We start from the raw sequence: 26,287 nt of genomic DNA, 5'->3' as shown, positions 1-26,287 counted from the left end.
GCTATAGTATCAACACCCTTGGCAGTGCATTTAAAATGGGTAACCTCAAAGTACCACAGGTTGGTTCTTACTTGTTTAGGTTGGTGCTTTTGCCTTCAAGTATGACATCTGATGTAAGTGGAATGTAGGTCAATTCATGTCTCTGCAGAGAAAGTGTGACTCATGCATTTTATGATTTTTTTGCATGCTTTATAAATTTATGAGGAGCTAAACATTAGTGCAAGTGTGGAAGAATTCTCGAACCAGGAATGAGACTAGTTTTTTCAGTCTTGACACGGCCTGATAAATATTCCTGTTTTGTAGTGGCTGCGTTTTTTTACTTCTGAATTAAGGAGAATAGAATATTTTCAAGTCATTGCTGTCATGTTATTTTCTAAAGTATTATGTATATTGTATATGCTTTGATAGGTCAGTCACATTTCATACCTTTAACTATCGGATTGCATCAGTTGATACAAGCACAAATACTACAACACAAACGCTTCATTTGAATAGTAAATTCTTGCAAAGCTGAAACAAATACAAAGGAAACATGTGGTCTATGTTCCCTTTTTATCTGCCACAAATGTCAAAACTGTTGCTATGTTATCAAAACAGTTTCAGGATGAATAATATTCAGAATCGACAAACCATGTGGGGTTTCGTTCAGTGGGTCTTGGCTATTTCCACTTGGCCCTTGAGACTGCAGTCCATTTGCCTCCAAATCCTACAAAAGGAAAACAAAGTAAGAACACATGCAAAGTAAACCTAAATTACAGTGCGAGACTTGAGAAAAGCAGCAAGTTCACCATGTAGTAAAAAACCTAATTGGAGCAAGCATTAAAAGCTATACTTTAGAATAGTCCAGGCTAGTGGCTCTATTTCTGAAAGCAACAAAGGCAAAAACGTACAAAACACTTCCAAGTGATCTCGGGAAATATAGAACGTAAACTTTCTACCACCAGAGCACTACCATAACTGCGGATATTGCAAAAATGTCCCGCCGACTCATTTATTCAATCATTTTACCTAGGATAATACACATCTGTTTAATTGTGTGCGATTTTGAAGGGCTTCAGAGCAATGCCTTTATGAAGTCCTGCACGCCAGAGGGCACAGATTTCCACACATCTTGCACTGTCCCAGAGAGATTACTAATAGGAGCAGGCCAGCAAGCAGCCACCACATTGCACAGGGTCCTTTCCTCGAGTAGTCTCAGATTCCGGCACAGGTATCCAAGTAGTGCCTCTGAATAACTCTTTCCCACATATCTGTAACTACATTTCACTCAGTTGATAATCTAGGGCTGTCTGGCACTTGTGCAGAGCAGCAGGAGCTAAAAGTGAATGCAAATTCCCTCTATACTCCAGAGACTTTACATTCTATGTCCCCCAACAGATGGCCATGCCCAGAATGGGTACAGACGACGAACACGAAAATAGGGCTTCCACTGCCCTATACGCAAGTCTTTATGACTGATCCATTGCCTCCCTCTCGCCCCTGCAGATGCTATAAAACGGGATCCTGTAAATCTCAACGCTTGGGTGGTTAGTCTTCCACTCCACTTACTCAATAGATTATGCTGTGGTGTCATGTAAATGTGCCCCAGAGAAGCCATAAATCAGGCCATCAACTCCTTTGCCACATGCATCAGCAATTGGGAACAGGCATAAACACCCTTGGTCACGTAGAGGTGGCTACTTCTACTAAACCCACAAATCAGGAGCTACATTCTCAGAAAAAGTAGTAATTTGAAGGTATGATGGGGCTACAATTCAAAATCAAAAAAGTAAATGCAATAAGAATTGTATGGTTAGCTATGCAACCATGAATCCCAAAGTATGCACTGATTATAACAGAATACAAAGACGCTACCGCCATACCACCCCCCTCAGGGGTAATATACACACAGCACATCGTACACCTAAGAGCCAAGTGTAGTTCACAGTGCTCACTGGGCATGACGTGTGGCCGGGTCCTGTGTGCATATCCATTGCCAAGAGACAACGTATATGAGAGGCTAGGTGTGGCTTAAGGTCGGTGGCCAGGAGTAGCCTGATGGACACAGAGGGTGGGGGACGGGTCTGAATCGTCACTCACTATTGCTCTTCTAAGAGAAAAGTTTGTGCTCCAAATAAGTCATAAATCTGCATGTCCACGATCCGCTTACAGTACTTTTTTATAGATTCATTTTCAAGTACTATATTTTGGGTCTACAAACTCAAGATGGAGGATAAATTTACGGCCTAAACTCCACCTACCCTAGTGCAGCAAGGCAATCTCAACTATTGCCAAGCATACGTTTCAGCTCTTTTTGTGGGTTTATTTTTAACCACCAATGGATGGATAGACGGACGCCATGCAAAAAGGGACTTCAAATTAGATTAGGTGCAAAGCTGTAATCGAACTAGGGCACCAATCGTTGAAGTAGTTTTTATGGTTCGTGAGGGCTCGATTTAGAATTCTGAATAGAAATAATATTTGAGGCCACCCAATTACCTACAATTCCCCCCCAAAACAGTGGGTGAAGATGTTTACAATGAATTGCAAAAGAAGTTTTGCAGGCCGGGAGGCACAGAATATGCACCTTCAAAAATCAAAATAGCCTTAAAACCTACATAAGACGTAACCGCATTTGTAGTTAAACAATATTGCTGCATTCTGTTGGACTGGCCCCTCGATCTTAGTAGGCCCGATCTTAGTAGGTATTATTGGCACACCAGGGCAAAACCATGAGCTGCTAAGGATGTGTGTCGAGAACCCTGTGGGTTCCACGTTCGAAGAAAAAACACTGCTGCCAAGGAAATTGAATGCAAGCCCCTCTTCCATTTCCATGGTCTCCTATGGGTGTGTTAAAGACTGGACAAGCAAGACAGCTAGAGCCGAGAAGCATGGGAGAGCGGCACTGGAGGTGGGTGGGGCAGGTAGCAGTGTGGAACAAGCAACAAGTAAACACCAAACACACCCTGTAATGCAATGCCCGCTGCGATTGGAAAAGACTGTATAAAAAGCCCTCGTTTCTCACTCACAGCAGCATTCCAGAGCTAGTGCGGTGAAAGGCACCATAATGAAAAGCCGGTAGATGGACAAAACTTTAGAGAACTGGGATTGGAAGAATTTAGATCAAGAGAAATGTCAGAGGGCATCTTTCCATTAGGACTGGGACGGCGTGAAACTGACTCTCTGCCAGTGATTGGGCTCTGCGTGTCCAGGGCGGCTCCTCTCTCCGAGCCTTCACTGGCCACGTCCACACGAAGACTTCATAAGATGACTTCCGGGGCAGGGTCTGGCCACGTCCCTATGCTGTCTGCAGCAGTCAATGGATGGCAATAACTCTTTACTCTATACCACTCTTCTGCCATCTACAGTGTCTGTCCTTTCCTCTCTGCAGTGCTGCTTCCATCACCGTGCTACCATCTCAGTCCCTGTGCTACACCCCTGGCTCCAGCCCCTACACAATACTGGGCCTACACCCTTCTCATTTCTGGATTGTCTAGTTAAAAGCTCTGTGGCCAGTGGTCGAAGTGTACGAAAAGAAGTAGTGGAACTATCTTCCCTGCTGGCCTGCTCCGCTCCCCAAAAACCCCATCACCTCGTCCCCTCCCACACACACTACACACCCCCAAACACTTGCACCTGCTGTTTAAGGGAACGTTCAGTGCAGTGCACTGGAAGTGCAAGTTTCAACTTCTTCCTAAACTTTTATTTTAAAACAAAACCATTCCGGAACGGTTTCTTTTTTCAAATAAAAGTATAGGAGCTGTAAAAGGTAATTTAAAAAATTACAGGAGCACCGCTCGACTGCTCCCGCTCACTTCGACCACTGTCTGTGGCGCTTGTTGCTTCACATTTCCTTTAGATAGTCTATATTCTACTTTTTCTCCTCTTGCTCTTATTTTTTCTCTCCTCCACCATGCCATCTCCAATCCCTACTTTTTGCACCACTCCCCTACATTCATTACCCATGCGCTTTCCTGTAACTGCAATAATCTCATGTACCCCTCCCCTTTGTCCCTCTCAATCTTTACCTTTGGAATGCATGTCCCATCTGTAACCAGGCCCACTGTGTCCTTGACACTTTCCTTTCACTCAAGCTTCACGCTTTGTCTCACGGAAACACGGCTTACTCAAACTAATCTTGCCACTCATGCTGTTCTTTTTACCCTCTTCTACTTCCTCATCCCACACCCCCAGTCCCTTGGGCTGTGTGGGTGGTGTCAGTATTCACTTATTACCAAGGTCCATACCTGCATCGATTTTTATCTGTCCCTACTTTTTAACCTCTCTTCAGTCCTTCACGTTTCCTTCTTCAAACATGCCCAAGCCCAATCAACTAGACAACTGCTATATTTTGCCTTTGTTGATCTACACACAGCCTTCGATTCTGTTTCTAGAATCAAATTGATGGAAAAACTACATTTGGCCAATTGTCCTGCAACCCTTTGTGATATTATACATGCCCTGCATTCGTCAACTACTAGAATGGTCCGGTTATCTGTTTCAGGTCTATTGTCTGCGGCAATACCTACATTTAGGGGGTTGAAACAAGGCTGTGTGCTGGCATCTGCCATCTTCAACTTTTTCATTCATGATGTAAATCAGACCCTTCTTCATGTAGTCTCAGACTCTCCAAAAATGAATGGTGCCCTCATCAAAGCCCTATGGTATGCAGATGATTTGGTGCTTGTCTCGAAAACACCGATAGGCCTCCAGAATTTACTTTCTGCGCTACATGAATATCTGGAAGTCAATGCGCTAGTAATTAATCTAAGCAAAACACAAGTTGTTGTTTATTGCTCCTAAGCCTTCCAGAAGAACGCAATTTGACTGTAAAATAGATAACAGGATTGTGGAAGTGGTTCCAACGTATCTTTATTTAGGAATTTTGTTTGATGGTTCACCCTCCACTGATTCGCACTTTAGGTCCTTAGACCATAAGATCATGTCTGCCATTTCTCAGACCAAAATCATTTTGTATAAATTTGGAAGTTCACCATCAGGCCAGCTATAGCCTATTGGAGACAAAAAGTATTAACTATATTTTATGGTCTGGAGACCAAAAAAAAAATTGTCTGCCCAAGCATATTGCAAAAGCTAGAGGCGAAATACTGGCGAGGTGTATTACAACTCCCTCAATGTGTCCCTGGCCCCTGGCTAAGACGAACTAGGTCTGACATCCTTGAGTGCAGAATATCACTGGAGGCTTTGTGCCTTGTTTCGCAAGTGCCTCATTCATTTAAAGTCTGATAACATATTGACTATACTATCCTTTTACATACTGACCTCTGATCACTCAATTGTTAAAAGTTGGACTTCGCAGATTCATAACATTCTAGCTAGAGCTGATCAGTCTTTGGAAGCTCTCATTGTTAATCCGACTAAAGCAAAGGAGAATGGTGTGTTGGTCATACAAAGATTTTGTGGCTCTGACCTTTGAACATAAGTCTTGGAGTCTTGGCTCCATACCTAAATCAATCTCCTTCTCCACAAGTAAGAACAACCATCTTACGTCTGCGATTTAATTTGTTTCCAACTCGCGACGTTTTGGTTAGAAGGAAGTTGTTGCCGGCAAATGAGAATCATTGTACCTTATGCATGGTTTTGGCGGTTAAAGAAACCCTCAAACACATTATCACAGAGTGCCCAGCGCTAACTGAATTGAGAAGGAAACATTTTGAATCCCACATGCCTTATTTCAGTGCATTAACCCCTGAAACCCGGTGGTCGGTGCTACTTTCTACCAACTCAATAAGTATTCGCATCGCCACCTACAACTTTTTGAGGGCCATTATGTTGAAATTTAATTTTGTGTCTTCCCTGGAATAGAATTATAAGGGCTTATAAGCCTGGTGTAGTGTGAATATATAAGAACAGTTAAAATCTGGATGGGCCCGACCACGATTCAGGATAAATTATCACTAAATAATGACGAGACTTATTTTATGTAATGATGTTTGAATGGTATCATGAATCTAATTTCATGCTCATTTTAATATTGCATATGAATTACCATATTTTTCTTTTTAACCAAGTCTCTCACAAGTCTGGCCCTTCCAAATGATTTCAACACTTTTAAACATTTTATGCTTGTTTGTTTTCTTTTTTGTTTGTTGTTTCAGTTTGTATCATAATGTATTTGAATTTGACTTGACTTTTGTTGTACTTAATATGAAAAATGAATTCTGTTGGAATATTGAAAAAGTTGATTTATTCAGCTATATTCAAGAAAAAGAAAAAAAAAAACATGCATCCATTCTCCCTATTCTCAAGAAACCTTCTTTGGACCCTATCCTCTCAAACAATAGCTCAATATCGCTCTTACCCTTCCCCAAACTACTTGAGCATATATTCTACGCTTAAGTTTTTCATGTTAACAATGCTTCTCTTCCCTCTCCATCAATCCGGTTTTCGCCTTCTCCACTCTACCGAGACGGCTCTTCCCTCAGTCTGTAATTCACCCCCATCCGCTCGACACTCTAGGCAATCATCTATTCTGGCCTTACTTGATCTGTCTAACCTTTGAGACCGTTTATCACGCTCTGCTTCTTCGCCCCATTTCTGGTCTTCGTTTAGTTTGAAACTGGTTTAATTCTTAATGCACCAACCATGCTTTCTAGGTTTCTTAGGCTGGCCTACATTCAATTGTTCCTCTTCAGTATGGGGGGGCGGGGGGGGCCTAAGGACCATCTTGTATCCCCTGCTTTTCTCTTTACACCATTGCCCTGGTTTCATATCTCCTTTAGCCATCCTTATGCTGACGATACACAACTTTCTTTCTCCCCTTCAATACATTCAACTTCTTGAGGTTCAGTCTTGATGTCAGCCCATTTCCTACATCTAAACCCCTCCAAGACGGAAGTTCTTTTCTACCCCACCATGACTGTCCCCTCTACATCCCCTTCTCTCTTTTCCTCGCCTCACCATTTCTCTCTGCCCAGAATCTTGGTGCGATTCTTGACTCTTCCCTTTCTTTCTCCTCTCACATCTCCGTTCCTTCCTGCAACCATTAGTTCCAGCTCTAACATTCGTAAGGCTTGACCTTATTTTCCTTTACTACTTGAAAAAAATTGTTTTGCTCTAATATTCTCTCGTCTGTTTTGCTGTTCCTCCCTTCTTGGTCTACCTGCCGCCCACCGATCCACTTAGTTTAATTAATAAATCAGCTATGGTTCCATGTGTTAACGAATTAAAAAATAAGTAAAAATGTAACGAGTGAAAACGGTAGATTTAATTTTTCAATTTCGGGGGTTCCCCAAAACCACCCGTTTCCCTAGCTTTATTACCGCAGCCCAACACCCTTCCCACCAATTTATTTATTTTGCAATTTTCATAGCGCAACTTACGCGGAAGCATCTAGGGGCCCACTCCCCACATAACTTTGACGTATAAATAATGAAAACAATTCGAATTGTGTTTAGTTATAAAATACATTTGTTATTGTTAGTTATTAACACTGTATACTCTCAGCTATACGTCTTCTCTTCTCCGTATCCTCTCGCAATTTCCCTTTTTGTCCCGCTTCACCAAATCCACTTTGAATAATGTTTGCCATTTAACTTTCTCTGTCTTGTTTTTAAATGGCCCCATGGCATCACCGTCTCTAACCCCACCTCCTCCCCTCCCCTGTGCCAATTCCAGTTTCTGCTCTCTCCCCCTTTTGGACCCCAAACACTGGAACGCACTTCCTCTCCCGGTTTGATCACTTCGTTTTCCAGTTTAGGTCTTAAAGCTCATCCATTAATTTGTTTTGTCCGATTTGTTTTTACAGTCCATAAGCTTTATTCGGCAAATTTGCCTTTAACGCACACACAAGTAAATCATAAAAATAAATTACATGGAACAATTAAATATCAGTTCATAGTAGACCTCAATATAAAATACGCAGTTCATAAAATAGCATTGTTATAAGGCCTGCAAAAATGATAAAAGCCAACATGAGTTAACCAATTGACTTGGGGCAACATCCTACGCAACCAAGCACGATAAATACATTTGGCTACAAAATATACATTGTTCACTGCAGCCATAGATTTGCATAAAATGAGCACTTCTTGCGTGGTTTTGACAAGATGCTTTTCTGAACAGTGGTAACAAATAATCTTCCGGACCCGGGGATCTAACTAGTGTTGCTCGGTATCGTCTTGCTTCCAAGGCGAGCACGTTGCCCCCGAGCTATCCTCCTGAGATAGCTCACAGTAACACTCACCAAGAAGGCAAAACATTAGTAACTAATTAGATCTCTGGACGACACAGGTTTCAGTGTTGCACACTTCCATCCACTAGTAAAGGAAGCAACATACAGTGTACAAGTTCTAAAGTCCCAAAATAGGGTACGGGCACAGGTAGGTGAAACCAGATCCCTCTCCACCAAGTATTTCATGGAGAGGTATGCCAACCCACTTTCATGTTCAGACATGAGGCAATGAGACGTTCCTGAATTTCATGTTTGATTAACTGCTTAATGTCGCCTTTGAGACCTTGTTAGGGAGAATCCTCATTCTATGGCTAATTTTCCTTACCTATAGAGTCCCCCAGCAGCTTTGCTGGATTTGAAGGGTTTGTTTTTTTCTCCTAAGAGTGAGACTCTTTTTCCCACTCTTAGACAGATTGCTGATGTGTGTTCTAAGCTAATTTGTGTTTAATGGGGTTTTTCCTCACCCTCATAGGAACCATCTTTATACAGGGTGTCATAGTGACCCCCAAACAGACTCCATACCCTGGGACTGACTACTGTCTCCCAGGGCATGTAAAGTCCCCATTGACTTTACTAGTCAATAGTTATGAACCAAACCAGTAAAAACCATCTTATTATGGAAGTACTCGAGAGGATACCGTACAGTCCCTCTCTCAAAAGTTTCTGGCTGGTGGCAGTGGTTACTACCGTAAATATTCGACTGGGAATATTTTCCTATGGGATTTTACCATTGTTCGAGGCTACCACTTTTACTGACAGCCTCTCACGAACCGCCGGTTTATATTTTTATTAACTTTAATCCGGTTGTTTTTTTTTGCCAGAACTTATTTCTTTCTCGTGTCTTTCTCTGAGATCCTAACCCAGGTCTGGGATCTTTGATCATCCTTTTGGCGGGCTTCTGCCAAGAAGCCCTCATCGCGGCGCCACTAAGTCTGGGGTAGACCCACTGTGTGGGAAGGGGGGGGTGGGGGGGGGGGGGGGGAGTAGGCACCCTGGACAGGGTTCCCTAAGAAACCCAAGTCGCACTCTGCCCTTATAGGCTGGAGGGTCTCCCGCCAGGATGACCACTCCACTGTGCAAGTGACAGCTAGGCTGTATGAATGGGGGTCTTTCTGCATGAAAGCAGGGTCCTTGGGACTGGAAGAGCAAGACATCGCCACTGGAACTAAGAAGCTGAAGAGGAGAGAAGCCAAAGACAACTGCAAGGACAACCACCGGTGAAGCCCTGCTGCAGCGTCTCATCACTTCTTTCCACACGAGAGGAGATCTTCATCTGCAAGAGCCTTCTTCCCTTGAGCTGGTGGGGCCAACCAGTTTGCCAATCGCCTTCTAGTACCTGCCTTGGTCGAATCGCCAGTGTCCTACACTCAGAGACCGGATAGCCAGGCACCCGTCCACCACGACCGCGATTTAAAGGAGCGTACCTTTTAATCCGTTTCGGCATCACCACGGCTGGCTTCTTCCCTGGGCAGTGCAGTAACTCGAACCTTCCTCCACAAGGAGAGCCCCTCTTCCTCTGCTGGACAACACGAGCGGCAGGAACTGCCAGGAACCACCGCCACCGCTTCCACTTTTTCAGGTACATTGTTCCGCCAGGCCTCCCGGTTCGCAGGGTACTGCTAAAGGGGTTTGAAATCCTTTACCTACCTCCTGGGTTGGCCGCCCCCATCGACTAACATTATCTTTTACCTTCTGCACCCTCCTTTTGAATCGTTAAAACCAAAGACTTGACTTCAGCTACTAGAACAGTTTGATCCTGGGCACATTGCCTTGTACCACCAACTCTGGCACAGGCCTATTGACTTTGGCTAAATCTGTTACAACTGCCTTCCCTAGATTGCTTTTCACCCTCAACTGTTTTGGTGCACCACATACTCTTAGAACCACTCTTCCTTCCCTCTCAAGTCTTGAAGTGCCATTTTGATCGGCTTTCACCTATGTATGACAATTGCTAAAGTGTTACCTTGCCTAAATTGTTCACAATCCACTTGGGAAGTGTTGCTCGCGTGTTTAAGAGGTTAACTCTGTATAACTTGTCCTTTCCGAGAAATTACTAGAGTACCATTTTTGCTTGGTTGACCCTGTGTCCTTTTGCTCAGTTTTCACTCTTGCTCAAACTTGTCTATAATTTAAATAGGGAGTTGTGTATACTTTCCTTGACTGTTTTAACTTGCTTTTATAATTGTGATTTATGTGTTGAACTAAGTGTGTAAAATAAATAATATTTTTAATACAAAACTTTGGTCAGTGTTTTCTTGGGCCATAGTACTGTAGTACTAATGTGTAAACCCTGAATACTGCTCATCTTCCTCTTGAGATAAGTGACTGCCCAGCCACAGCTACCAACTAAATCTTTGTGGTACGGACTGATACCAAAGGGAATTTATTGCATATACCTGTAGTCTTAATCTGCTGTAGTGCTCCCAAGGGAACTGCAGTGGATTCTGCCTAACAGACAACAGCGTAAATTGGCCAGATTATGACATTTTTCCATGCCAGCCAGTTTAGGATTTTTTTGACATGATTTGTACCATTTTATTTTTGTACAGCGCTGTGGTGTATTGCACTATATAATCATTTTAAAAAAATAAACTCGCTGCCAGCAGCATTCCAAAGGGAGGCAAAAGGCACCATAGTGAGAAAATCTGGCAGATGTAGAAAAACAGAAGGGAACTGGGATTGGAAGAATCAGAGGAATTTAGATCAGGAGAAATGTTTAGATGTTAGAGAAAGGAAATCGCCTTACCTTTCACCAACACTGTGGAAAGGAGTTCAAATAATGAGTCTAAACCAAGCAGACCAAACACCATATATTGTAGAAAAACAAGGACATCCAGTAATACGCGATTGAGCACCAGTTATGACATCAATTGTAGTAGGTGAGCAACCAGATGAGTTGAGGAAAGGCCCCTTCAGTCAAATGTTCTAAAATGTAATCAGTTTCTCCACCGACAGCTACCACAACAGTTCCAGGGTTGGTAAAATATGGGATTATAAGAGAAGAGTAGGATTTTGGCCACCAAATTTTTAATAGCTTTTTTTCCACCCACATACTTTGTATTACCGGGATTCGGCCTGTCTTGCTGTCAAACAATCAAATCTAGGTCTACATGACAGTCACCCTGTGGGTGAAAGAAAAGCAGAGACGCTTAGATTGAAGATGCAATTGGGCAAAACTGGGTGACCTTTTGTTTTTGGAGGCCAACTGCTAGTTGGTCATCTATCGAAAGAAAGCCTCCTGAGTGTAGGACTAGGAAAGGAGGCCAACTTGAAGATTTAGTGTTTTCCCAGGTATTGCACAGATTATCACTTCAGCCTTATTGAAATGCTGGAAAGTGGATGGTGCAGCAGACCTTGGAGTGCTCTTTGGCGGATCATAAAAAATACTACTAACACGAGTGTGGCAATATGACTACGCTAATTATCTGCCAATGCTGCTTTTAGGTCTGCAAGCATCATGAATATAAAAAACATCTAGTTGAAAAATTGGACGTTAGAGGCAATCCTAAAAGACTCAATAAAACGGGCCTACAACAACCATGATGCCCTTTAGGAGGAAACGCAAGGAACGCATTTTTGATAAGCTGGTTAATGTAAACACTTTCCAAATTATACAAAATCAAGTCTATAATAAATAAGAACTGGAGAAGTATCAAAAAATCTGAAGCAGCACACATGTGTTTTCAGGAGGAGCACCATCATCAGGTATAGTATCCATGATGATGTACAATCAAGAATTAAGGGTCATCACACCCTTACAGAAATGTGGGGCTCAGACCCCATTGTCATCAGTGTGGGTCATTTATTGTATGTGACTCACTTACTACAAAAACTGTAGATCTGGGATTACCGCCGCCCCCCTCCCCCCTCTGACCTCCGCCTCCCACGTATGGCAACTTTCACCAATTGTAACATTTCTAGTGTTTATATGATCAGATGCCCTGCGGACTGAGATGCATTGGGGGAAAAGAAAAAAAAATAGCCAATTGAAGACTGTAAAGACTGGTAGGGGGTGTCTGTACTTCCGCTCTCTATGTGGTAGAGGAGAGGCACAGAAGACCCCAGGCAAGATTCTCTATTACGGTAGCAATGGACGAGCAATCAAAGCCTAGCTTCTCGAGGAGGTGATGCAGGCTGGTTCTTAAGTACAGTGTAGTCCCCCAACCCACACAAAGGAATGTCCACACACTATTACTGAAAACAGTCTTTATATAATTAATATTCAAAGGTATGTACACGATCACAATAACGCACTTTGTACTCGGAAGTCAATAATGATAAATATATACAATTCTAAAGTGGTACCACTAATGTTATCGAATCTCATTAAAGTGCATCAACTGTACAGTTAAAATGTCACACAGATTAATAACGAGGAAACCAGCAATAGAGATAGGCAGGAAGGTAAGATGGTTGAAACAATAGGCAGAATGCTGACCCCCTACCACTAGGCACAGTTGTGTGGAGATTCCCCTCCACCTGGGCAACCTGTAAATAAGATATCGCACAAGCCCAGTCCATATGTTCAATAGTCTCACTTCTTCCTATTAAGGTTTTACCCCCCCCCCCCCCAATGTACCTGGTGGAGTAGAGTTCTCCGACGATGTGTCGACTGATCCTTCTTGAGTGTCTCCCTTTCAGGCGGGAGCCACAGATCGTCGAGAGGTGTCGGGGAACTTGCCGTTCGGTGTCGGGGAATCGACGGCCCTTCTTGAGTGCCCTCCCTTTAAGGCGGGAGTTACGGGTCGAACGTCCGATGGTGAACAGGTGGCACTACGACAGGGAAGTGACAGCTTCATTCCTAGCGGTGCTCCTCGACGACAGAGTGTTGGCGTCCTGCAAGGAAGAGGCGTGCAGGGCACCTCTGTGACGGTAGTTCTGGACCGCAAAGAGATGAAGAACTGTGGCCCCGCAAGGGCGTCGAGTCGTCGGCGTCTGTGGTCTTTGGGTGGCGGGAAACCCACCGGTGGATGCTCCTCGGCGCGTCGACGGTCGGGCCTTCTCCGGCGGGAGACAAGCGGATGACGATGCAGGCGAGAGCGTCCGATCAATGGAAGTTCTTGGGCAAACGGGAGAACGGCGGCTCCGGTCGGCGACAGTGGCGGACAACAGTCCGAGTGCTTCTTGGAGTTCCGCAGCAGTCCCCATATTGGGTCGGCAGCCTGTCGAAGGTCTGTCTACCAGGGAGCGTTGGCAAAGATCAGCTGTGCACTATGGTCCCTCGTAGCTCGGGAAGAGGGCGCCTTACCAGTTCCTCTCTGGGTCAGTCCTTGGAGGCACAACAGCTTTCAGATTGTGAAGGAGAGCAACAGCAATTCTTCTCGTCCAGCAGGGCTTCAAGGTCAAGCGTCAGTTACTCATCGTAGTTGACTTCAGCTTCTTCTCCCATTCATTCCGCTGGGTCACACTCAAGCATCCAATCACGACTACGGGCATTCATGCAGGCAGGCAGCCAATCCGGCACACGAGGTATTCAGGCCATTCACTTCTCTCCAGACACTCACAACAAGTTGTGTATTGGGACAAGTACCGAGCCATTCAACACTCCAAGCTGCAGTCATACCGGTTCGGGCAGGGTTGTCTCAGTTATTGGGTCAACCACCAGATACTAGACACCCATAACAGAATGCATATTCATCACTCTATTCACCCGGGTCCCACCCTCAGGAGGTACCCACAACATACATCACCGGGAAGGCTCCAGCTAGTCTGGCCGGGCCTCCACAACACCATATATGGCACTTCCATCCAACAGCCAGTCAGGGGGAAGGGACAGAGTCAGGGCTTCCCAGGACTTTGGCAAAACAAGGTAATGGGTAATAGAAAGCAAGAGGCCACAGGGGCCATCTTGTTGTCCATCAGGAATCAAATGATCCCAAAGGCAGGGCCGGGGTATCACAAAATCAAGGATACTCCGCGCACCTGTCGATTTCAGCATGGAGCTGCCACCAGCCCATACCCTGCTCTGTGGGCCACCCACAGGTGCCCAAAAACATACACTAGGGGCAAAGGGTTATACCCCCACCCATGGGGGTCATAAGGGTATCCCACGGGTCAGTTCACCAAACCAAAAGAGAGCTGCACCGCCAGGAGTCCCACATGAACGCCTGCACGGAAAACAGGACAGAACATACGATAAAAAGCAGTAAAGGACAAGGACACGGATGCCCTGTCCCTCCGATGCATTTCCAGCATCACAAAGACTCCTATTATAACGCATAGAAGTTGTGTTAGGAATAACATTGCAACAGCACCATTAGTGAAATATTTTCCGCTGCTTGGACATACAATGAATCATTTTGACGAGAATAGGAGAAGGTACTCAATGTATTGACCACTGTACTCCTAGTCCATAGTCGCCTTTCCTCCATACTTGTGGGTATTCAGTTTAACAGGACAGGACCAGAGGTTTTTGTTGCACCATACCAAAAATGGTTGTATTGCGGGCCCCAGCACATGCTTGGCTATAGGCTCCACCGCTGGGCCTCGCCATGCAGTCCTTTTCGACCAGTCTAGGTAAGGATGTTACTAAAGATGGACATTTTTTAGAGGGCGAGGGAGGGCGCATGGAGGAAAGGGGACTATGGACGAGTACTGTAGTCATTGAGAGTCACTTTTCCTTACTCCTACGTCCCGTCCCCTTTACGCCATACTAGTTGGAGATTCCATAGCACATCTTCCAAGGGGTGGAAGGTTTAATTAGCAACCCTAACTAAAACGGTTCTTCAACACTGCCTGCCCAAACTGAGCATCTGCTCTTGATCTCATGTCCAGGCAAAAGTGCTCGGAGGAGCTTGAGAAACTCTGAAAGAAAAACTGCAGCGTTTTCCAACACAACCGCGTTGTTTCCGCCTGAATCTGCTTTACCATTTGGGGCTCTCGGGCTCCCCACGGGGAGCAGAAACAATGCGGCATTGCCGAAAACAACCGCGTTGTTTCTGCCTGAATCTGCTTTCCCATTTGGAGCCCGAGCGCCCCAAATGGGAAATCAGCTGCAGGTAGAAACACTACACGGCATGTAAACATAACCGCGTGTGTTTCTGCCTGCTGTGGCTTTCCCTGTGGGTCTCCGGTGCTCCCCTCGGAGGAGCCTGAGAAACTTGGAAAGAAAAACCGCAGCGTTTTCCAACACAATAACGTATTTATGTTTGCGGTCGCTTCAAAAGCGACCGCAAACATAAATGCAACGTTTTTAAAGCTGCGGTTTTATTTCTAAGTTTTCCGGGCTCCTCCAGCCCGGAAAACTTAGAAAAAAAAAACGCAGCTAGTGCTTATTTTAAAAAAACAAATATATAAAAATAGCACTTACCGAGATTCAGCTGCAGCTTCCCTGCTCTGGTCTCCGGTCCCCGTCCTCTGCCTACAGCACTAATGAAGGGAAAGCCACCCAGCGGAAGCCTTTGTTTACTACAGCTGGCTGGCTTTTAATTCATTAGTGCCGCAAAAGCCAGCACAGGAGGGCCTACATTTCACAAAATGGATGCGCCCATGTGCTTGCTTTTGCGAATTTTGAGCTTGAATAGCTCAAAATTTTACATAGGAGGTTTTAAAACGGAGAATGCTAGTATTTTTTTTTATGTTGCCCATCTATTTTTAAATACATTTTTTTACTAGACCATCCCTTTAAGAAAGCACAGTCTCTTGAAATTTCCACAGGGCTCGATGAATTAGCAGTACTGGCAGAAATGTGTAAGCCACCATCCACTCCCAAGGGATCTCCAGAGCGTCCCTGAGAGAACCCTTTCCCTAACCCACTTGGATGAAACATCCAGGTAGTGACTGTTAAGGTTTGTGGCAAAGAGGTCCACCTGGGGAAAACCCCATCTGCAGAAAGTTCCTTCACCACTAAGGGGTGGAGCTGCCACACGTGGTTGGTCTCTGCGAGGTGACTCAGTTGGCCTGCTTCTGTGTTCTGTTCAACACACCCAGAAGGTGAACAGCCCACTCGCATACATCCAGGGTTAGGGATTAGAGGGGAGACCTGATGCCCAAGTTTGTTGATGTAGACCATGAAGACCGCATCGTCTGTCCTTATAGAGGCTGCCATGCCCTGGATATAGGGGTGAAATGCCTTCAAGGCTTAAAAAAGATTGTTTTCCGCTCAGGATAGTTTGTGTTAGGATCAGCCCTCCCTCGCCCGTAGGTCGTAAACCTGCAGATTTTTTTTAACCTTGATCCCCATCACAGGAGGTAAAAATCCCTTGTAATGACCATCTGGTGTGTGGAGGCGTGGAATGGAACCCCTTGCAAAAGATTCAGGGGTGGTCCACCCACCATAGAAAATCCTGAGTCAATTTGTGAGGTATTTGAATGAGTTATGATTGGGGCTTCAAGTACTGCAACCAGGAATGTCTCGGCTCTCTGCATTTTTACCCTGGGCAGTGGGACTGCTTTAACACAGGACACCATCAACCCTAGCAGTCTCCGGAACCACCAAGCTGTGGTGCTGTGGGCTGAAAGAAATAACATGTCTCTTGAATGTCCAAAATCCTCCGGGTTGTCGTGCCCTTCTGTGCCGCCCCCCCCCCACCGAAAGAACGCCTACGAATACCAGGCGTTGACACAGGGTCAAGTTTGACTTCCTCCAATTGACCGACCACACCAAATTGTAAAAAAGGTAGCGTAGATTGGTCAAATGAGTCCTCACTTTCTCCATGGAGTGACGTCTGATCAACCAGTCGTCCAGGTAGGGGTAAACATGTACACCTTGGAGGTGGAGGAAAGAGGCCACTGCACCCATCATTATCGTGAATACCCTAGGTACTGCATCAAGACCAAACTAAGACTCAAAACTGGAAATGGGACTCCCCCACCGATAATCTCAAAACTTGTGGTGCAGGGCCGATATGCGGATGTGAAATAAGTATTCCTTAGATCCACCATTCAAATCCAATCCTCCTGTTGAAGGGCTGAATGGATTTGCTCTGAAGTGAGCTTGAATTTATGGAGAGAGGAAAGGATTGAATTCTGCCAGGTCCAGAATGGTGCACAGCCCTGCATGGACAGACTTTGACACATTGGAAATTGGACAGGGGTTCTATTCCAGTCTGTTCAGAGTCAAAAAGGGAATTATAGTCCTCAGCTCAAAGCTTAGTGATGTCTGCCGTGAGCGAGGAAAAACCAAACAGGTTCAAAGGGGGGGATAGGAAGGAGGAAAGGGGGAAGTGCGAGTCTGACCGCCCTGCTGGTCACCCACAGCACCCATGAATCTGGAGAAATGGTCCTCCAGGCCCCCCATTAAGGCAAATGCCCCCCCACCACCCTCAGTAGAGTTCTGTGACACTGTGCAAACACATCATTTGGCTGCCTTATCAGCACAAGAAGCTGAGGTGGCGGTTGAAGCAGCTTGGTGGAAGAAAAACTAGTAGTAGTCTCCTGTTGCTTTTTCCCCTGGCTTGCTCTGTCGGACACCCTGAACCTAGAGCAAGATCAGGAACGCGCGTCCACCCTGAAGGAAGGAGTCTGCTTCGATGAGTTTGGTTTTCAAGACAGACAGCTACTAAGATGTTAACGTACTGGCCTTTTTCATGACAAGTTCATCAGTCGAGCTCTGAAATATCAAGCCTGTCAAACAGGAGGTCTAAGACCTTGACCTGCACCTCCTTAGTTAACTATGTTACATATAGCCATGCATCAATGCCAATTCCCACACCTCTGGCTGACGTATCTACGTGGCGTGCCACCACAAGAAGGGCTTTAGAGACAATTTTAGCATCTTCCAAGCTGCCCTTAAACTCATCCAGGCGATCTGCTGAGACACCTCTCGAATTAAGACTAGATCTCTCCATAGCCTCCGATGTGTGGCTGCAAGCAGCACCGTGGCGTTAGTCTGCCGGAGCTGCAGTGCTCAGTTGAGAAATACTTTTCCACAGAGCTTCTAGGGTGCAATCCTCCTTGCTCAACATCTGAAAGGCAGAAGATGGTGCAGCTGCTGGCTTAAAGAAACTAGGTGGCCGCTACCACTGAGGAGGCCTGTTGTGGGCAAGAAGACAGTGCAATGTCCTCAGACAGAACCAACCGATAAAACAAAGATGGATTCTTTTATTAGTCAGTCACTGAAGGCCGTTTTGCCCAAATTCTCTTCGCCATCACGTACTTCTGACAGGATGGGCAATGTCCTTCAGACTTCATGGACTGTGCCCCCCCCTAGAACTCATGCCGGAGCGGTGCAGGAAGCAGAGGCCCGACTGGGGGAGACAGGAGGCTGAAGCTTGATTGGGGGTGCTATAGGTGACGGATTAGGCAGTCCAGGAGGAGTAGGCATAATTTCCCCAACAATGCCCTTGAAGTACTCCCTCTTTGGCCCTGAAAGAAAGCCTCAGACTGATTAGACCTTTGCAGAGGAATAGGCCTCTGAGGCAGAGTGGGTTTAGACCAAGCCTCAGTAGAAATTGGTTGTCAAGTTGACATAGACATCCATGTATCTGTGTAATATAACAAGGATGAAGTGCGGGGTAAAGACAACAGCATGGGTGCCAACCACTCCACTCTCTGCGCTAAAGGATCGCGTCCAAATGCCCTACCCTGAAAATACCAAGGGCTAAGAACCCAATGACGTACAAGGCATAGACTTGGGCCGCTTCTTTGGAGCAAAAGACTGTTGAATTCACAGGGTGTGGAACTTCTGAAGACGACAATCCGGACACCAATAGAAGGTTCTTTGTGGCCTGAATCCAGTCGTGTTCAGCTCTTGAACAAGAAGCCTCAGTGCTGCTAGTAGTAGATTTAGCCATCAAAAAGGAGGGATCCCTGGTGTTTTCAGCTCTGTGTGGGGCCTAGTCGACAGGGAAATCAGCTTAGCCCCCTTAGAGGGAACCTCAGGAAGACTTCTGGTAGATTTAAACCTGCTGGTTGTTCTTGTAGCCCTCGTGGAGGGAACCTCAGGGGGGGACCCAGGTTAACTTCAGCCCCCAACGGGAGAACTTCAGCAGCACCAGCAAGTGCTTCAGCTGGTCACCGGGGAATCTCAGAGCGAGCTCTGGTATCCAAGTTCCAAGGCCCTCCCCCGTCACCAGGTACTTTAGAGGACAATCTCTTCTCTCCTTGCCCCCTCGTCCCCCGGTCTGGGGTGTCCTGAAAAGGAAGTCACTCACTGGCTGATGTTTCTTCCTTGTAATCAATTCCTGAATGTGCTTTTGCGCAACATGGCAAAGGACTTCTGCCCAGCACCGAAGACATGAGTGACGGCCCGGACAAAGTGTCTCACAAGCAAAGCACATGTCCACCATGTGATCTGGACCTAGGGACTCTAAAAAGGAGCATGTGTAGATCCACTACTAAATAGCTACTCACAAGATGCGCAGGAAGCACATCTTTTTAGTCCCTGAATAAGCAGGTTAAAAAGCCAGAGGAAAGAAATCCCGACAGAAGACAAAAAGCAGGAAACCTAAGAAACCGCTGGTGCTGAAGCATCCGGGCCATACCGTGTGGAGAAAAGGATTGAAGGGCGAGGCCCAGTGGCGGGCCTTGGGGAGGTGGAGCCTGTAGCCAATCATTTGTGTGGACACTACAACAAATTTACAGAATTCTTTTTGTATGGGGCTAGAAAAATCTCAGGTCCCGTCCTGATGGACTGAATACCCACAATTATGTTTGCAGACTGCTTAGATATACATTTGTTGTGCAGAGCGTTGGGGTAGTCAGGAAAGGGCCCAATGAGAAAGGGGTTCATGTTGCGTGCGCAATATTTATTACTGGGGGAGTGGCAAAGTTAGTGCGATATTGCAATTATGTATGTTTCCAGCATAGTTCAGGAGAATGTTGTGTTACTTTGTGTTCCAGTTCTTAAAGATTCACGTGTGTAGTGAAATAAAATGTCAAAATCTCCAATGAAATATAAATACAGTCAGGGTATGGTGTGTCACGAAGTGCCTGGAAGCTGGGCAACAAGGAACTTCATAATGTGCATGCAAGGAAGGGGATAAGAAACCACTTTAAAGATGAGAATAGCTTTTAATATGCATGCACACTGATATACATACATGGGGAATTTGCAAATCTATATGCAATGTGCTCTTATAAATTGGTTAAACTCTGCAGTTAGGGTTAGCAAGGTGAATTCTGAGTGACTGGGAAAAACTGGTTTTGCAGGGTTTGGAAGCCGAAGGAAAGTTAATGATTAACCGCAACAGATAAGTCAACAGCTGGCCTGGGGTTTTTATGGCTTGGCAGTATCGCGGAAGAAAGATCTTTTAAGTGCATGGGAGCTTGTTACTTATTGTTCAGGGGGATCCAGCCATTTGCTTTTTGACGAGCAATAAGGTACAAGTTAAGGACGCCGGAGGCCAGAGTGATGATACTTTATGGCTTTCGATTGTTTTCTTAGGATGTGACCCGAGGCCAAACGTGTTGACTTGGTACTTGTTTAGATTACAGTATTCCAAAGACGCCAGCATGTCGGGGGTCGGTGAGATGGTAATCAGGCTTTTCACCTATAAGGGTCAAATGCATGCATGCTCCTGTCTTTATCTGCAACACTGGTACAGGTGGTTATTGGTGTCGGGTACAGAACAGACCATACAATCAGTTTTGATGGTTTATGTATATTTATATTTGAGATGTCTGTAGGCAGCACGAGTCCAAATTTTTTTGAAAATTGGCACAGCCAGAGTGCTTCTGAATCAAGCAGAGTTATCAATGGGTATTGCTGAATCTTCTATTGAGGTATGTTTTAATTTCAATTAATTTGACACATTGTGTTTTTGGAGAGAGCTGGTCCTTTGATTTATTTATTTTTTTATAGACTTCATGTGTATAATGGTAGATTAAATGGAACTTTCACCATCGTTGTGGTGCATACTCTTGATGGAAATTGGGTTGAGCTGGTGGAGAGGAAGTTGTGGTCCTTGCTCATTCTAAAGACGTTCAAACATCCATATGTTGATTTTCTCTAAACATCCATCTGATTAATTTTGCCTACAGATCGCAAGGGGATGTTATGCTGCATATTTATTCCTCAGAAATGTTCAGAATTTATAGCCTGTAGGACAAACATTTTTGTACTGTGCGTTTAGGAAAAGTGTTTTTTGGACTTTCTGTACTAGTCAGTTTAGGTAGATTAATGTAAATAAATGCATAACATGTTTTCTGTATTCTAGCTAAGTTTTTGTTTGGACACTTCAGTAATTGTGATTTTTGTTTTTTTTATTCTTTTCTACAGGTTTATCAAAAAATGTGATTTTGGTAGTATTCAATTTGTGTACTCTACCTCGACATAGTTGCCTTTTCTGTTGAACAAAAAATGTATTACCATAGAGTAGACATGATCCAAGTACCTCAGCTAATTGTGGGGTTATTCTGTTTATGTATTAATAGAATACAATTACAACTGCACATCAATTTCTAATAGGTGCACAGGGGCTACACATTACAGAATGAAAACTCACAACAAACCCCAGGCCTTGGTATTTGCAAGGATTAAAAAGCAAGTATTTATTAGTTGGCCAAAAGACATCTCTAGTTGCGCAAGTTAACTACAGGTGCCAGGGCAGTGCCAGAGCTCTAGCTGCAACGCATTTCCTTTGAAAATAACATCTTATGCAGCAGTTTTCAAGTCCCCACCAGAAGGGGCGAGTCCCCAAAGGTTCAATACTTATGTATTTTGAGGGAAGAGGAAAAAGCACAAGAACTACAGATTGCTTGCCTTTCTCCTACCTGGGCATTCCAAGTACTGAAGCAGCTTGCCCCTGCACAGCCCACCAAGAGGACCAGTCCATCCACTCACACAAGTTTGCTTTTGAGTTTAAGTCAATTGTTTGCCCAGTGTTTTAATGCATTTGTTTATTCTAAATAATAAATAAAAACAGTTTGGGAATTGAATGACGCAATACAAACAAAAAAACACAAATGCGGTTCCGATTTTAGTTTGTCCAGTTTAAATGTACACAAAGCCTCGATTTTGATTTCAGACAGATTTCATACAACTGCAATGCATTGCCCTATGCGTTGAGCTTTCACTCGTGCATATGGTATGGGCACATTTAGCATAGACAGCTCCAAGGATGTGCATAGAGGACTATCTGCAAAGCAGAACAGTGATTGGTTCAATGCACGATTACGAAAAGGTATTCCTGGAACTGTACCAAGTATAAAAGGGTAGGAGTATACCATTTCTAATCCAATTGGTCCACATAAGGTGAAAAGCCAAGACTAAGGTGAAAGTTATGTAAAGTCTTTAGATGAAGAGGAAAGTGAAATAAGGTATCTTGTACCATTAGAGGAAGTCCAAGCCAAGCAACGATAATCCAGCAGTTACAAGATTACACTCAACTGAAAATCATTTCTGATGCGATAAACTATTAAAGTAACAGTTAAACGCAGTGTTGGAGAGCCATACCCAATGGATCCAGAGATAACTCCATTCACTGTGGAACTGCAGTTACCTCCATCCCCATTGTGGGCCCGTCAACGAGTTTAGTCATCTATAAATCCATTCTAGCCCAACTCTGTTGCGCTTGCTCCTTCTCAACCATTGTTTCCGGTTTAACACTTGCCCCCTCCCTCTTGAGCTACACTGTTCCGGTCTTCCCTCGCTTATTTTTCTACCCGTCAACATGCACTTTCACTTTATTTCATTCCTCCCCGTAGTTCCTTTTCTGGTCTTCTCAGCCTTCAGCCACAACGCTTTCCAACTTCTACCTCACTCCCCCCGATCCTCCTCCTATCCCCTCTCCCGCTGAAACCCAACGCTTTCGCTCTCCCTCATCTAACTGCCCTCTCCTGCAGCACATCTGCTCCCCTCCCCCACCTCCCACCATTCTCCGTTGACCTGTAGGATTCACAATCCTACATCACTGATCATCACCTTCAGTTTTCACTTGCCATTATAGACCCAGACATGGCACGGAAACTGCACTAATCGACCGTAAAACACAGATCGATGAGCAAAAAGAGGCAACAGAACTCTCCTGCTGCTGCTTGACTGATCATCCACGTTTGACCTAGTCAGCCACAAAGTCTTATGCAACCACCTCACCTCAGCCCACTTCTCTGAAAGAGACACTGCCTGAATACGATAATTTCTAGACAAAATAACAAGGAGAGTCTTCTCTCCCACGGCTGCGACCGACCCAGCATCAGTAACATGTGGAGTACCACAAGGGTCTTGCGTGTCACCGAAACTTTATAATATATTCATCAAGTCACTGTTTGATGATCTGGATCGCCTGGGTGTCACCTACACAAACTATGGAGATGACACCCATGTCCTCATCCCAATCTCTGGCAACTACAACAATGACTCCACATAACTGAACAAAATCTCTCATCCAGGCATGAATGGCCACACATGGCCTCTGCCTCGATGAGAAGACCGAACTACTAATGACCGGCTCCCAAGCCAACTTAAACTAGACACATTCTTCAACTGATTCACCATAGACGGCATATCCCGGTCTCCAAAAACATTAAAACACTTAGCATCTATCTTGACTCCACCCTAACCTTGACAAAACAAGTGAATGCTACAGCCTCAGCTACAGTGTACGCCTGTAATTTATGAATTAATGCAGACCTTTCCTCTCCCCAGCAAGCTGCTCCACTCTAGCCAGAACGCTTATATTATCCAAACTGGATTATTCTAACACTCTCCAACCAGAGACCAGCAAACGTAACCTCAACAAGCTCCAGGTCCTGCAAACGAACACTCAGAGCAGCCTCCAACACACCCAGATCTCACCATATCTCTGAAACCAGATGCAACTTCAGCTGGCTATCACAAACAGATTTTCGCTTATAACCTTAACCCTCTCACATAAATTCTTATCCAAATCAGCACCCGATTACCCGGCACACATTTTCACCAAAAAGCAATCCAATCGACCTACTGGATTAGCCCAACTGAACTCTTAATCCCAAGGTACAACTCACAAATATCCGGGGGCAGCAGCTTCCCTGTCCTTGATCTCCATACCTACTGTCCTTACATACATGTCCTTGAACTCCATACCTACTGACCTAAGATGTGAACCTTCGTTCACATTATTTAAAAGCAAAACCAAAAACTGGCTTGCCCCTCAGGAAGCTAGCTAGTCTCCGAACAAACGGTGCCTCCTCTGTATATAGTTATACTTTGCTCTTGTAAATTACTGCCCATGTAACCTGCTTACCAGATCCTTACCCTTAATGTATATATCAATGCTTTCTTCTATATGTATGTACTCTGGAAAGCCTTCCTGCATCCCTGAAACTTGAGAACCATCTCCGGTTCCGGAAACACCTCAAAACCTTCCTCTTTGCTTCTGCTTTCTCTCCTCCTCTCTTGCTGAATTCCGGACCGAAATTGCACTGGCTACCTGGCCACCCTTTTGATCTCTGGCCCAGGCCCCGTCAATTACCCACCTGCACTGCCTCCCTGGCAACCCCTGCGCTTGGGGACCTTTTTCTGTATCCCTTCAGTTCCCCCCCCCACCTTCTAGCACTTACGTCTGCACTTCCTTGCACTTGCCACTAGCTGGCTATTTATGTGTCATTTATTCCACTTCCCATGTACTGCACTTCCCCTCTCCCTTCCCCCTTCGCACTTTTCCTTTTTCCCCCCTTCCCTTGCACGATCTGAATGACACCTGGCCTAGTAGGATCGTTGTTTGTCCTCCCATTGTCCCCTACTTGCCTCGTCGCGCCTTGAAACACTTGTGTATAGGCGCATTATAAATGCCATATCATATCTTTCACTGTAAACTTGCAATGTAACCGAAACAATGCGCCCAGATGCCTGAGGGCTAGGTGCGCAATACAAATAGGTAAAATACAAATAGAAAACTGATTTCCCCTCATGACCCTGCTACACTAGCAGCTCTTGACAATTGACTGCCACCTTCCTCCAATTTCCCCAACTAGCTGGGAAGGGTGGAGAGCATTTCCTAGTCAATAAGGCCTTCACAACTGCCCCTGCACCATCTATTCCTCCTAGATGTGCCACCTCTCCACTACTCTCGCTTCTAGCTCTCCATCGATGCCATCCATGGTCCTTAACGCCTCCTCCGACATGAGCTTTTCCCACACAATCCCAATGGTCATGCTGAAAGACTTCAACCTGCTAAACTCTTCCACAACCACCTGCCTTGAACTTTGCTCCCTCCCATCTGATTCTTCTACAATCAGCCTACCAACTGAGGGGGAACAGTTGTCCTTGTATTGCTCTACATTTCACAAACCACCTCGGACCTCTTCATCTGATCACCAAATTGTTAACTTTCACATCCTGCCTCGCGATGTTTTACCCTCGTCAAGGACCATGAGAAAATTCAATCAGGACTCTTGCATATTATCTTGATGTGATAACCTCTCTCCGGTCAACCCTATTCATGCCTCTTTGATTGGCCATTCTTTTTCTGACTTTACCCATGCATATTAGCATCTTCCTGTCCCATTCCTCTGAATTGGATCACTCCGATTCAAACCCCCAATACAAACACGAGTCATGACCTACGACACTGGCACAAATCACAGACCACCTCCCCACACCCCTCCCTCATGCTACTGCAAGCCTGCAAAAACTCCCTTGTTGCCCCCACCATTGCATTGGACTCAGCCAAATACTATTACTTCACAAACCTAATCTCCTCCCTTCCATTATCCCTGCAAACTCATCTACCCTCCAACATTTGCTCTCACCTCAAGCAAATATCCATGGCCTCCTTCCTTCCAGGGACCCTGAAGACAACCTTTCCTTTAAAATCTCCAAAGCTCATGGCATCAACAGCCCTCCTTTCACACTCCTGTCCACCACTTCCACCACCTACTTGCTCTCCCTTACCCAATTAGCACTCATTCGCCACAGTACCAACCCATCTTGCACACCTATTACCTGTTTCCTCCGCAAATCGTAAAAGACCACCTGCCTCAATAAGAGCTTTTTAAAAACATTTTTATTGTTTTCATGTACAAAACATCAGCACATTAATCCCACATGTCATCCCACCAACCTCACCCTCCCCCCCCCGGAAGATTAGGGTCCCATTCGGTTTTGTTTCAGGAAAAGTTTGTGCTGTATGTGTCTGATATTTTAATATTGTGCGGGCAACATTGTTCCAAGTAGTCCGACTTCAAATATTCCAACACTGTCCCCCATTTCTTCATGAAGGAGTTCTTCTGATCCTGAAGGTGGTGCATTAT

The 26,287-nt window shown here is 45.0% G+C and overlaps 1 protein-coding gene across 1 annotated transcript in view; it reads right to left on the bottom strand.

The window, feature by feature from the left end:
• Positions 1-26,287, bottom strand: part of ARHGAP18 (Rho GTPase activating protein 18) — a 928,328-nt gene that overhangs the window by 656,020 nt on the left and 246,021 nt on the right. Inside the window, exon 4 of the mRNA XM_069607469.1 lies at positions 631-706. Coding sequence (XP_069463570.1) covers positions 631-706 — 76 coding nt within the window. The remainder of the gene's footprint in view (positions 1-630; positions 707-26,287) is intronic.

Source organism: Ambystoma mexicanum, chromosome 4q, assembly GCF_040938575.1.
Source record: "Ambystoma mexicanum isolate Mex_15411 chromosome 4q, UKY_AmexF1_1, whole genome shotgun sequence".
Lineage (NCBI taxonomy): Eukaryota > Metazoa > Chordata > Amphibia > Caudata > Ambystomatidae > Ambystoma > Ambystoma mexicanum.
This window is presented reverse-complemented; position numbering and strand designations above follow the sequence as displayed.